The 13,493-nt window shown below is 39.6% G+C and overlaps 4 protein-coding genes across 6 annotated transcripts in view; 1 reads left to right on the forward strand and 3 right to left on the reverse strand.

Moving 5' to 3' along the window:
* LOC134811529 (uncharacterized) overlaps positions 1 to 13,493 on the forward strand; it is a 106,909-nt gene that overhangs the window by 18,317 nt on the left and 75,099 nt on the right. The window lies entirely within an intron of this gene.
* Positions 231 to 5,186, reverse strand: LOC134826742 (uncharacterized). Its single transcript, XM_063839235.1, has 9 exons — positions 5,087 to 5,186; positions 4,649 to 4,839; positions 4,390 to 4,507; positions 3,367 to 3,474; positions 1,838 to 2,073; positions 1,348 to 1,468; positions 1,064 to 1,173; positions 642 to 774; positions 231 to 463 (listed from the first exon to the last, which is right to left on the reverse strand). Exons 2-9 carry the CDS (start codon positions 4,760 to 4,762, stop codon positions 231 to 233), a joined length of 1,173 nt encoding a protein of 390 aa, XP_063695305.1. The 5' UTR covers positions 4,763 to 4,839; positions 5,087 to 5,186.
* LOC134811532 (perlucin-like) lies at positions 5,447 to 8,052 on the reverse strand. Its single transcript, XM_063818403.1, has 4 exons — positions 7,791 to 8,052; positions 6,046 to 6,345; positions 5,762 to 5,905; positions 5,447 to 5,599 (listed from the first exon to the last, which is right to left on the reverse strand). Exons 1-4 carry the CDS (start codon positions 7,999 to 8,001, stop codon positions 5,532 to 5,534), a joined length of 723 nt encoding a protein of 240 aa, XP_063674473.1. The 5' UTR covers positions 8,002 to 8,052; the 3' UTR covers positions 5,447 to 5,531.
* On the reverse strand, positions 10,333 to 11,866 carry LOC134811534 (uncharacterized). Its single transcript, XM_063818405.1, has 4 exons — positions 11,700 to 11,866; positions 11,455 to 11,579; positions 10,805 to 10,968; positions 10,333 to 10,567 (listed from the first exon to the last, which is right to left on the reverse strand). The coding sequence occupies exons 1-4, from the start codon at positions 11,723 to 11,725 to the stop codon at positions 10,409 to 10,411; spliced, it is 474 nt and encodes a 157-aa protein (XP_063674475.1). The 5' UTR covers positions 11,726 to 11,866; the 3' UTR covers positions 10,333 to 10,408.

The raw sequence follows: 13,493 nt of genomic DNA on the forward strand, positions 1-13,493 counted from the left end.
AATTATGCGATTCCATTATCACAACGGTTTACAAATAAATGGTTCCCTGGCCCATTGAACATAATGAATGATTGAAATCGATTATATTAAATAATCGTGAACGGTTCTGCGTCAAAATTTCGTTTAATTTTAAACGACCTCAAAAATATCAGTGCATTGACAACACAGCTAAGCAATCAAGTAAAACAGGTTTTCAAGTTCCAATGAATCCACAATTTATAACAAATTATTTACCATGGGATCATGATCGATATAAATATAACAGCCCCACCTATGTTCAAAGCGCTGTTAGCTATCAGTTCGTTATCTCCAGTGAAGAGGATACAACTGATAACACCCGCGTCCTTCTCCTGAACTCCCTGTATTACCAGACTGCCATCCTCGTTCTGGTATATCCTGCTCTGTTCCTTGTTCCGTCCTCCCACTATCTTACCCCCCACACTCCACCTCACGTTACTACTTTCTGTGCAATTTAACTGGTTATTTAGTGCTTTCGGATATGAGTGAGATGCTAATAGCTTACTAATCTTCATTTCATCATACTGTCCATATTTTCGGATTTGCTAAAACATAATTTTATCCGGCAGACTTCTATCTTCAAGCAGTTTATTTTATATAACATCATTAGATAAGAGGTGTACCAGGTAAGTATTTAGCCGTGAAGGTGACTCGACTCCCAATGTTAGCCATATAAGAGCTGGGTCGCTCAATGAACGCTAACCCTGATCCTTCAGTAGGTGGAACAGTCACTACTTCCTCTGTGGGAGACAACTCCTGGAGACATAGCTAGTTAACCAATAACCACGTGGAGCATTGCCTCAGAAAGGTGGGTTATATCCGTGTATTATTATAGTGTGTAGTCATGAATCTGACTATACTGATCTAATCCAGAAGGCTGCTTAACCCTAAGTGAAAGTGTTTGGTGCTTTCGTATATCTCAATATCTGATCTATGATTTGGGGCACTATCTATTTAAACTAGTTAGTTTGTTCTACAAATACCATTACAAAGCGAATTTATTTTACACATCCAAGATAAGTATGTATTAGTGAAAATTAATAACCTTTGATGCGCACTGCCACACTTTTTCTTGGCAAACATGTTGGAATCTGCGCTCCTCGAAGACATCGAACCATTTTCCAGTGTTCTTATTGAGACTCACCCTGTCTTGGCCTACTCGTTGGGATAACTGGTAAAATTATAGCACAAAAGAAGAGCGCTTTAAAGTCTTAAACTTCGACAGGTTTTGTACTCTAAGAAGGAAAAAAAAGTATTTTCCGATCCATCATGAGACGATTACACGTTGTAAGAAACTAACCGATTAACGAATTATAAAAATGTGTGTACCTCCCCGTCTAGGGTAGCGATTGTCAGGTTGGTCTGTTCCCCAGTTGAACCAGTCCACCCGGTCTCCGTTAGTGGCCCTGTACACTCCTTCCACTTCTACATCCTCTACATCTATCCAGATCTGACGATTAGAGTCGTAACGTCGACCAGTTTGAGAAAACCAAAAGAAAATAGATTTGCATATGCAACCACTTAGTCTCATTTCTATGAGGATCTTTCACATACTCTCATATTACTTAATCAGCCGAGGGGTAGAGGGGGGTTTCGTTCACATATTACTTAATCAGCCGAGGGGTAGAGGGGGTTTCCAAATGATTAATGATTACGCTAGTGTAATTTAGCCACAATAGCTGTGTGTAAAACTGATTACGGAGGGGGACGGGGGTTAAAAATTAGCCAAAAATTAATTACGTAATATGTGAACGACCCCATACGGTCACGAAATACGGAAATCTTCCTTCGCCTGGTCAAATATCTACACTTAACGTACCCAGTTTTCCTTATTAGTAGGGTTGCTCTTAACAGAGAGAGGCAGAGGGTAATGTTCCTCCGCAAACATTCGCAATGCCTCGTTTTCAGCCAGACTCTGTGGTCTAGCCAGGACTAGGCCCTCCTCCAAGCACTGGTCCCGGGCCTCCTCGAAGGATCTGTAGTGCAGGTCGTAGGTGTAGAGGATCTGCTCTTCATACTCTGATCCAACACAGGGCATGTCGTTAGCACCGAGCTCTGGGGAGGTGCATTATGTGAGGCTGTAAGTTAGTGTGATCTTAATATGATTGTGGGGGGAGGTGTCAGGGGAAATATGCAATACACTCTGTGAAAACCTGCTCAAATGAACTGATCCTAATTATTAATCAATCTAAGGTTTCGTTGTGTCAGATAATGTTGCAATACGAAATCTTTTCGATGTGGTTGCTGTTACCTCATAATGTTATATCAGCAATAGAGCTGGATTATATGTTTCGAGAATGGATGAAGGTTTCAGTTTTCTAGTCATAAACAAGAAAGTCACTTTTTTCACTTTATTTTTGGACGCACAAACGATAACACAGTACAAATAATATAAGATTTTAAAATCAATAAGATTTCACACAACCGACAGCCGGTAGTAAAGTGATTGTAAGGGTATTCAGTATTGGGAGAATTAAAGTATGTCTTCAAAATGGTAAAAATAATTCTGGCCGAGTTGGAAAGCACGTTCGTTATACCGAAATTCATTGTTATAATATTAATATAATGAAGCAGTTTTTTTTTGGAAAAATGACGTTATCTACTGATTTGAACTTAACCAAGACCAATTCTTGTTTTTAAAAGTTGTAGAGTAATCCTAACCACTTTACAAGCACTCGTGATTTTAGATATCCCATTAATATTAGCTCGAATATATCGGACTTTCAACAGCTAGTCTAAAGAGCCTATCCCAAGAAAGTCACCGTGTTTAATCCATGATTTTAAATATGACAGCTACAGTATCTGGGCCGTTCCTATTTTTATATGAGTATCACTTTTCTTGGAAATTTAATCTAAGTTTCTTAAAACAATTAAAGCCAGGAAAATTAATGTCCGGAAACACTTAACGGACGTTAACGCAGTCCTTGAGCAGCATAAAATAGCGTTTTAAGCGTGAACACAGGTAACAGATCTAAATTCTGACTCAGCTCAGAAATTTTAGATAATCAGATATAACGATCAGTTTTCTTGGTGTAATGACATTAATCACAAAACTTCAACATCATTAAAAATAATGATATGCTTCACTGTCATTTTTATCGCAAATATTATTTAGTTTTACATATTATATGCACATAAACACTGTAAATAAATTAACAATAACATCACATGATTTCTTTATGCCGCACTTAACAGTAAACCCTTGACAGTCAAGATCACTGTTTTCTTGAGAGATGTCCTATCTTCATCATAAAACACAGATACTGATAGATAAGACGAGGAGAAAGATAAGGAGTCTCTTATCAGGAGGAAGATAAGAAGGCTGTTATCAACGGAAAGGTTTCTTACCCTTGCTCAGGGCACACTCCCACTTATCGTCCTCACAAATGAACATGTACTTGTCTGCAGGGTTCTTCCATTCCCAACTTCCGTCCACTTTACTGACTGCTAGAACATCTGGAGCGGAGGAGGTTTTGATTTTGAGTTATTTGGGTTTGATGATTATTGCTACTACAGAGTTAAATCATAACATGGCTTGACCTTCTCGAACGTTGCCAATTTATATATCTTCATTCTTCAATCAGTTTAATCTTTCTAATCATACAAAATAGCGAACCATTTACTCACTTACGTGAAGGGACAATCCTCTGGCAGGTAAATTGTAATTAATTGGACTAAGGAAGGTTAGCGCATTCGAATTTCGAAAGATCCATGAAAAGGGAAGATTTTACAAATTCGTTATACAGCACAGAGCATTCTGAATGATATTATATGGCTGATCACATGTCCACTTATCCAACGGAATGAGTGCTTGCCTTCTGAATTCTACATATTTTCCTTGAAAACTTAATGTGAAGAATGCAAGAGATGCTGGTTTTGAGGTTTTCATATTAAGTACCATGTGATTATTATTTCCGTCAGTTTAACGTACTCATTTAAAGTAAATATGTTGAAGTATTGATAGGAACGGGGGTACTTAACTTAAACACCTGTCCAAAAATTACAGAAATCGATTCGATTGGCATATCATTGCATCCTGATCCCATGGCCCATATTCCATTAAACTACTCGATAAGGAAGCATTCACAATTCACATAATATGACGCAAGCCAGCTTCTGGGGAAGGAGTTTTGAAATGCTTGCCTTAAAATCTTCACAATAGCTATGTATGGAGGGTGTATAAAATGTCACAATCTATCATGTGAGCGATCCCTGACTAGCTTTAGATATTTCGTGGAATCAATCATTGTTATTACATGTATTACAATAATTATGCTCAATAATCAGAGCTTGACGTGAAGAAAAGAAGGACCCGGGCCCGGTCCACGAAAGATAAGGAAATTCAAAGTTTAATCAGCTCGTATTTCTAACCATTTCCATCAGAATATCCCATCCTCTTGTAGTAAGACACAAAGTTCTCGTAAGATGTCTGATTTCCTCCTGGCTGCCACCTCAACTTGTTCTCTTCCACCTCCAGACCCACCCAAAACTGCAGAATTTGTTGTCAATGTCCAATCAGGATTCAGTTATTGCAAAAACGATACCAAATTATCAGCGTTCAATCGTTTTTAGAACTAATGCTCCCCATCCTATTTCAGCTCTATCCCATAACCTCACATTAAACACGTACCCACGAGAGTTCTCCCATGGTGGCGAGTACGTATCCAGACACGGGCACACGGTTCAAGACAAGGTTGCGGATCCTGGAGTTGGTCTCTTCATCCCAAACATTTGCAAGACGCATGTTTCTCTCCTCACAGACCCTCTTAGCGTCTGAGTATGTCTCGGTAGAGCTGGGAACATAGTAATCCCCCCGGTATTCTGAAATATCAACCTATAATTACTTTTTAATTGGGTAACAGACATTCAGTCAAACATGTATTTCGATGAATGATTAAAAAATCCCAGTCGGTAAGGTATCCTAAGTCTGACAAATTATAAAAACCCGTCCAATTTAATTAGTAGGTCCTGGGCAGGTTTGAGATTGAACGAGAACAAGTTAATGATAGAATAGAGTGCAGGTTATGGTAGAATCTTAACTTATCAGGATAAGGTTTAAAAACCATACCTCGCTTGATACAGTCTTGCTCCCCGAAATATTCTCCTACCCCAACTCCATTTGGTCGCACGATATCATCCTTAGGAGTATCATTGGTTCCTGGTTCTAGGAGAGTATCATTTTATAGTTAGTATTGTTACTGACAATTAATTCTACATTGAGCTTTTTTGGTGTCGAGACTCGAGATGGTATTTTACTCTCAGGGGCATAGTTATGGTATGTCCCGTTGTAAATATTTAAGTTTGTCGGAATGTGAGAATGTTCTGTCACCTTTAGTGTCCTCGTCTATGACTTCAGTTCCTGTCTCATAGTTAGTTTTGTCGTCTTCATTGTCAGTTTTGTCGCCTGCACTCACAATTTTGTCGTCTAGAGTGTCAGTTTTGTCGTCTTCACTGTCAGTTGAATCATCATCTTCAGCATCGAAACCTAGCACATAGTATGTAGTTTTAGCGATTTAAGCAAATTTTAATTTAAAAAACCTAGTCTTACCTAAACCGAACATCTTAGGAGGCTTCTGAGTCACTGTTAATATTTGAATTATTAGTAATTCAACCATCTAATAACCTTACTCCTTAACGGCGTCTAGCCGCTTTAGAATTAATATTTAAATTTACTTTATACGATGAGAAATAAATCCGCTGAGTATCACTATGAGAACATTGAATACAACTAGGAGCACCTTACCAAACTCTTCTTGCTCATTACAACCGTACTGGAGCTCCTCCTCCAGAGAAACACTGCTGTCGTAGCAGAGGAAGGATCTCGTTTTGAAAGAGTGGGCATCGTCCCACATCTTTGTTCCTCTGTATACCGACACGTAGTTCTGTCCTGATTCAAAGTTGCAGACATGATTTATAATGGGGTACCACTCAATTGTTCTAAGATGTTTTATGATCTTATAAATTTGAATAATTGCAGAATACAGCACCCTGACCCTGAAAGCCTGGACCTGATTTATCTAAACGGACCTCCTCTGAGAGGGTGAGCGTTGTCAGGCTGTCCTTTGCCCCAGTTAGTGTAGTTACAAGCAGTTCTGTCCTCCCAAATAAACCGTCCCTCCAGCAGAACGTCGCTAGCTCCTATCCAGAACCAGTTAGAACCATCGAACAGAGCTGGCGCAAACCGGCCCTTCTGTCGGATGTTCATCACCCTCACTGCCTGGTCGTTCTCCGCTTCGCTATCTATCTTTACCAGCTCCAGTCCCTGTTTTCTGCAAGTCATCCTGGCACCCTCGTAGGTCAGATGCCTCGTGTCAGGGTAATATCTTCCTGGAAACAGGCCGTGTTAAGGGGTCTTCCGTCTTGATGTCGGATTTGGGGGAACAGCATAGTTAAATAGGGATACTGTTTGAATGGGGTTCTCTGTACAAGGGCAGTTGGATCCAGGATCTACCAGATGCTTTTTTCAATTTTTACAAAGACATTGATCCTATTCCTAGCTTTAGTTATGGCTGGTTGAAGGTAATCGTTTACGATTATCTCGTATAAGATTTTGATTGGATGCCCTCCGAAAATAGCTCAAATGCCAGGGAGTTAAAATACTATAATACCTCCGCCACTGAGTGCTGCGCGCTATAATTCCCGACAGCTTGCTGGAGGGAATTTGCGGGCACGAAGTTGCGGAGGTATTATATTTTATAATACGTTCCGGTTCCGATTGCAGAAGGGGTGTAATCCGATACGTGCGCATCATACAATATAGTGTCTAATATATAGAACGCCAGTGTTATTTGTTTTGAAACTTGCCGCCAGCCAGTCTGAGTCTGGGCTGATAATACCCTCGCTTCTCTTGCGGGAAAAATGAGCAAATTATCAGCCCTCGGTGTCCCCGAGTTTTAGTGGAGCAGGTCTCTGTCCCGTCAGTATCTTCTATCTGCATGCTTTATTACTTTGTGACCTTGTGGCCTTAAAAGTAGAATTGCTGCCCGGCGGAATATTAAACGAAGTGTCCACTATCCATTAATGTCGAACTGGATCCGTATTTTAATTATTAGCCGAGAGTACCGGGCAGATCTCCATGGTTACTGTTTAACCAGGCAGACTGGAAATTATAATGACACTAAGCTGGGACTAAGCTAAGATAGTTAAAATTTGAGGTCACAAGCCCAGTGATTTAGCTCACCCGCCATGCTCTGAAGATCTCAACGATTTTGGGGTTGAAACGTATAATAGTGAAAAGTATCTGTGCCATTTAAAGTAATTAATTTATAACATCGATTTATATAACACGTCTAACTACTCTGTGAAATAAAGTATATTCAGCTGGAAAGAATAGATGAGCAATTAAGAAAATGACTAAATCGTAATGATTTAGGATCACAAATCACATTTGATGAGAAATCATGTCTCTCAATGAAGCAAGGCCAAGAGTTAAAGGACAAATGGTCGGAAATTCACTGCAAGAGAATGGTTTCTTTCGTTCTCAATCTAAAGCTCAGTATCTTGAGATAATACCATTCCTGCAAACGTGTCACAATACTCACTCCCGGTTTCTATAGCTTCCTTTCTCCCCTGCCCCACAATACTCACTCCTTCATTTCCTTTCTCCTTGCCCCACAATACTCACTCCTACACGTCTCTTCTCCCTGCCCCACAGTACTCACTCCTATACTTCCTTTCTCCCTGCCCCACAATCCTCACTCCTATACTTCCTTTCTCCCTGCCCCACAATACTCAGTCCTACAATTCCCTTCTCCCTGCCCCACAATACTTACTTTTACATTTCCTTTCTCTCTGAACAGCCTGCATTTCCGCCTCAGGATCAGATGACGGGAAGAAGTCTATGTTTTGGTATTGATCGTGTCCTGGGCTGGGACACTGACACGCAAAACTCCTTTCTTCTGTTCCCTTTTCTAGTTTCCAATCTTTCTTCATCTTGTCTATACTGATCTTAGCGTTGCCTGGGGAAGCAGACTTGTTAGACATGTGTTGTTTTGAGAACTTAAATGAGTATTGTGATAGATGTAGAGGATGAGGATTAGATAATCAAAATTGAGTTTTTAATATCCTGGACAAGTCAAGTACATTCACTGTATCTTTTTTTTTAATTTTCCGTAGCATAATTGTTGAACTCGTTTTTAAGCCGTCTCAAATCAGATCACAACGAGAGTAGAATTATTTTCAGGGTGATCTATAATCATGATAATATATAGAGTATAGTACAGTATAATTAACAGACATTTGATTGAATCGGTCATGTGTATTTCACAGCCTATGATCGATGTAACATTAACAATAAACAATAAACATTTATCATATTGTATTGTATATAGTTCACAATAGACCGTGAAACCTTCATTGTTAATTTATCATATTTTTGAGACTTAGCAACTTTAGTCAAACAATTCGCCGGTCATGGGTAGCTGGACCAAAGAAGACAATTAAGCGATTCAACGTTAAATCTGTTGTCTGTGCTATTGTTTAATATGTATTGAACAATTCTATAAATATAACACACATCTAACGAGGGCAACACAATAAATCTTTGTTGAGAGATGTGAGGACTATTGTGCAAATAGATAGTAAAGCTGAAAGATACACAGTGCAAAGGTTCACCTGTTCCCGAGAACTCCAGTCCATAGTAAGGTTCAAAGTTCTGATAATCAGCTGTAGACCCATCCTCCCAGAGAAACTGGCCTGGCTCGCCTTCATAGCCTCCCATCCAAACCTTAGAGGGGAAACTACTTTTAGGCGAAAAAACTTTTATATTTAACATGCATTTAACTTCATTTTACTGAACAGTAGAGTAATAGTTATCTTTTAACTGTGGAAAACTACGAACAAATATTCTGTAATCCAAATTATAAAACAGTTCCGCCCCGTTACCTGATTGATGTTCTCGAAGTTCCTATCAAGGTACGGAGAGCCCAGAGTCCTACTTGCCTCAGCAACAAGGTCGTTATTTTCCTCTTCGCTCTTAACCATGGCTAACTCCATGTTCATAGCTCCGCACACTGTGTTCGCTTCTGGGTAGGACAGTCTTTTCTTGTAGACTACGTACTTAGCTGAGATATAACGTATGTTGCGGGGATCAGGTACGTGAGTCAATCATATCCAAATTGAATGATAGCATAGCACATGGTGGCCCAGAGGTAACTGCCCATACGCAACCCTTTAATAACTAACGTAATTCGTGTCAGAATTGCACACAAAATTTTGAGATTATAAGATTATAGTATGAATCAAACTTAGATTTTCTAAAAGTTTCATAAAGTTTTATTGATAACAGTGGCACACCAATCCATATTTTTGCACTATTGTCGTCATAATATGAAAGCGCTTTGAGCTAAGAAAGCACAATTTTCTGGACACATTTGGTTTGATAATTGAAAACCGTTTCCCAAACATTCAAGTTGATTGTTTAAAATTTAGGCGAGATATGTAAGTTTCCAATTGTAACCAGCCACAGAATATCTAGCATATTTTAGATGTCTACCCTGTTGTTATAACCCAATTGAACTGGGTCTAAGCGGTTGAACTATTTTTAGGCAATTGCATTTGCATTGCATAGTAAATTTAATATCATTATATATAGGCGCCACTTATCTCTTCAAAACCCCCAAAACCTTATTTAATTCGCTCGAGCGAAGCTGACGTTTTTCATGCTGTTCAAGCGTTGTAGTTAGAGTTTATCTTGCCACTTGACTATTATCCTCTTTGATCTACAAAGCTAACAGCTATTGAGTTCCAATACTCAAGCTTAGCCTTGTAACAAAGCCTCAATACCACTCAAGTACTTGATGTATAAGTATTATTGATTGAAGCTCTAGTACCTCATGGCACGCCTGTTAACTCCATTGTCCAAGCTCCCCGTTGATTGACCGCTCCTATTAAAATATTAACACAGCTATCCTAACAATATATTAATGTTACCTTCACTACAATGAGTTACATTCCCTCTAATTCATTAAGCAGCAGTTACACTGCACCGGCCTTATAACAACTCTCCCCACCGCCTCCCCCAACCCAGACACAATGTGGTGGTTACACTGTTAGAGCTACGAGCTACACCGAGCTGTGTTAATTTAACAATACGTGTGTTGCTAGACATTTGCTCACCAGGTCTCTCGCAGACTGCTGGGTGATACATTAGATTTGTAGTGGTCTCCCAGTAGCCGTGCCGGTTCATGCGGACGTAGTTACCCTCTGAAACATAAGGAATAAGGTTTTCTTAAGAGACCAGCTGTTAAAAAATCCGAATTCATGAAGCTATTTTCAAGAGTGAAAATTTCCTTTGCCTTCAATGGTCCTACCACATAAAGCTGCATTTATGTCTAGACGTAGAGTCCGTAATTAATAACTATAAGTAACCAAATCTCAATTAAAATTAAATTTAAATATAGAATGTACTCATGGGCTGGGGATGGTTTGGTCTCCAGTTTGTATAGTTAACAGATTCGTTAGAATTGTCCCACTTCCAATCACTGTACTCGTCATCTCGAGTAAGTCCTAACCACAAGTAATTGGAAGGGTTGCTCTTCAAGAACGTGTTCTGAAACGGTTTTGTTGGTGAAGGAGTAAGAGTCCAGTAAGAGTGTAATAAGTCAGCCAGGTGATCTATCTGCTTAACATTGGTCAAAGTGATCAGATTTCAATTCCCCGGTAGTAATAGGGCAGCGCCTGGGCTTTAGTATAGTAGTGAATATGGTTTTTATCATGAAATTAAAGACAGTGTCATGCTCCATTGAAATAAATGAGATTGTTAAAGGAATTAGATTTAGTAACTCACATCGATGCCGTGTCCGTATGTAGCGATGAAGAGGTTGAGTACAGCGTTATTCTCCTGATTGGAGCGGATAGTAGCTATTCTCCCTGTGTTAGTGTCTACATTCCGACATTGGTTACGAGCGTGGTTGTACATCTTTATCGTCTTCAGGATTGAGTACTGGCAGGCTGAAGGAGGTTCTCAGATGATGTTGTAGAATATTTGTTAATATGGTGGTCACTTTCATATCAACGGAGAATTTTCATCCGTTTCAGCCGACTAAGTGGTCGAAAAGTGAAAATGCACTATATTGCAGTACTGATTTTTACTCTAACTATTGCTGAATATGATGATTATCATGTTCAAGGTCGGAGTACTCCGCCTATACTTTGGTTCTCACGATAGTACCTAAATACTGCGTTCTAGCCCATTAGTGACGTAACCGAATTGAACCTATTTATGACGTCACAATCCCATTTATAATTATACCACACCTTTCAGGCTCCTCCCAATATATAACTAGAAGTGGGTCTCTGGTCTATACGTCTAGGATATTGGTTATTGCGCGGCGGAGAGGCACGGAGTACTGAGTATATATTATAATAGTTTATTTAATTGCGCCCGTTTCTGAATCAAGGCAATAGACTCACAACAGACAATGTAATTGTACTCACAGGAAACAAAAGGTTGTCTGGTGACCAGTTCTCTTAGCTCCTCAACAGAAATCCCGAAGGCACTATTACTGTTAGAATTGGGTCCCTCAGTGGGCTGGTTAGCCGCCTCCCCGACTACAGCACCTCTAACAATGGGTAGACAGTGGTCAGCTTGTGTTAATACTGTGACATTAAACACACGCCCAAACTTTGGTACACTGGATTTAGTAACATTATTTGGAAGCAATATATAGTTGTATACTCACATGACGAGAGTCAGTAGAAAAATCATCGCTGATGTGAATTGTCGCCGCAAACTCTGGCTCTTTATCCCTCCGTGTGTGTAGTCAAAACTTACAACTTCTAGTACTAAATATCTTACGTCAATGATCTGGTGACTGCGTAAGATGTCACAAAAACAGGTTCGATCTACTAATGAAAATAAGCAGCTATGTAGTTATAAAATGTTTGTACGGTATCAAATCTATTTCAGAACTTGTACACCTTCACATGGGATCATATAACAGCGAGTCTGCGTCCTGAAGTATCTAGCATTTAGTGTCTCACTCAAGCGTCACATGGTGTTTTAATTCAGAAAACTAGATAATATCAGACAATTCTGACATTGACTTACTATTAGAAAAACAAGACATATGTTACTGTAGCTGCTAAACAGACTGGGCAGACTGAGCAGCTAGCTACGGTTATTACTCCCGATGTATTGGTCTAGGAGTTATCTAATTTGGCACTTGTAAGCACATGTAACATGTTACATCCGATCAATAACTTACATTGTACAGATAAGTGTGTGTGTATGTGTGTGTGTGTGTGTGTGTGTGGAGACATTATTTATTTTATTACGGAACTTATTAGAACATATTAGAACTTTTTATAAACCTATTATAGGTGTAGGGTTAGAAATGTGCTTATTTTTGTGCTATTCCAGTTCCAGTTTCAGATTGTACCCAATTCTATGGCTTTAGTCATTATCATCTTAATGCGAAAATTAGAAAATACCAAATCAAACGTACGACAAAACTTGAATTTGACTATCTGCAATAACATACTCTCACAAAGCAATTAATAACATATAAATAAACATCGCAATTATAGCGATTAATTGTTTACTTAACTTTTACACCAGTGCAACAACACTGTGTAGTGCTATATTATGATCACCTTGTCGTGATGCTGCTAAAAAGGCTACTATTTTCATGAACCATGTTGACATGTGTCAAAATTACATAACAATAGGGAATTACTTGGGCGTAACACTTCTCTTGGTCTAAAACTTCCCTTGATTCGTTTTGAGGAAGTTGTACAATACCTTCCCCACCATTCCACTACGTCAGAACATGTTGAACATTTAATACTTTCCACCTACTTCCAGCTGTTGCAATCCCTGTTACAATCCCATTTTCCCAGTAGCAACTGTCTGCAGACTGGTAATAATAACTGATCAGTATCGACACACTCCACTGAGCTCACTCTCCCAGGTTCCTCATTAAACAGCAATAGTTGCAGGTTTACACTTGTTTTAAACACTGTTCTTTAAAACAACCCCTCATGCAGCTGTAAACATAGTCGTGGCTCACCCCTCTCACTTTATAATGTCAACAAGTGGAAACACTTCTGCTGTCGCTCTCTCTCTCGCTCTCAGAGGCAAGGTGCGAAATGTCGGGTGGCGATGTTCGTAGACGGTGGCACTTCTCTGGCACCACATTTCAGACACCTTTACAACCGGCAGTTCGCAGCCGTCACGGCTGTTAAACTGTCCTAGTTGCCCGGCTCGTGAAACTGTTTGTCGCGCCGCTTTACCGAACTCAGTTCAGGGTGCTTGCTAACAGTAACATTCCCAACATGCACTCAATCAGCTGATGTTACCAAAACTGATACCACCGGCTTGCAATTCACATGAGATTCATAGCACTTTTACTTTCAGTTCCAACACACTATAGAGGTAACTTACAGCTGTGTAACCTGCTGTAGTTAGAGGAACTGTGGTGGAGAGATGCGGCCTATGATAAGGTGCCTGCCGGTCCTAGACCAATAGCTCTCAT

This window comes from Bolinopsis microptera, chromosome 2 (genome assembly GCF_026151205.1).
Source record: "Bolinopsis microptera isolate Bmic1 chromosome 2, MBARI_Bmic_1.0, whole genome shotgun sequence".
Lineage (NCBI taxonomy): Eukaryota > Metazoa > Ctenophora > Tentaculata > Lobata > Bolinopsidae > Bolinopsis > Bolinopsis microptera.

Excerpts from the sequence above, each read along its gene's own strand:
- LOC134811534 (XM_063818405.1), bottom strand. The coding sequence starts at position 11,725 with ATGATTTTTCTACTGACTCTCGTCAT. Across the intron at positions 10,969-11,454 it reads CAGACAACCTTTTGTTTCCT|CCTGCCAGTACTCAATCCTG; the intron begins GTGAGTACAATT and ends AACCTCCTTCAG. Across the intron at positions 10,568-10,804 it reads CATACGGACACGGCATCGAT|AACACGTTCTTGAAGAGCAA; the intron begins GTGAGTTACTAA and ends AAACCGTTTCAG.
- LOC134826742 (XM_063839235.1), bottom strand. The coding sequence starts at position 4,762 with ATGCGTCTTGCAAATGTTTGGGATGAAGAGACCAACTCCAGGATCCGC. Across the intron at positions 3,475-4,389 it reads GGGATATTCTGATGGAAATG|ATGTTCTAGCAGTCAGTAAA; the intron begins GTTAGAAATACG and ends CCTCCGCTCCAG. Across the intron at positions 775-1,063 it reads TGTGGCAGTGCGCATCAAAG|GAGTTGTCTCCCACAGAGGA; the intron begins GTTATTAATTTT and ends CTATGTCTCCAG.
- LOC134811532 (XM_063818403.1), bottom strand. The coding sequence starts at position 8,001 with ATGTCTAACAAGTCTGCTTCCCCAGGCAACGCTAAGATCAGTATAGAC. Across the intron at positions 5,906-6,045 it reads CGCTCACCCTCTCAGAGGAG|GACAGAACTACGTGTCGGTA; the intron begins GTCCGTTTAGAT and ends ACTTTGAATCAG. Across the intron at positions 5,600-5,761 it reads TAATGAGCAAGAAGAGTTTG|TGACTCAGAAGCCTCCTAAG; the intron begins GTAAGGTGCTCC and ends AAATATTAACAG.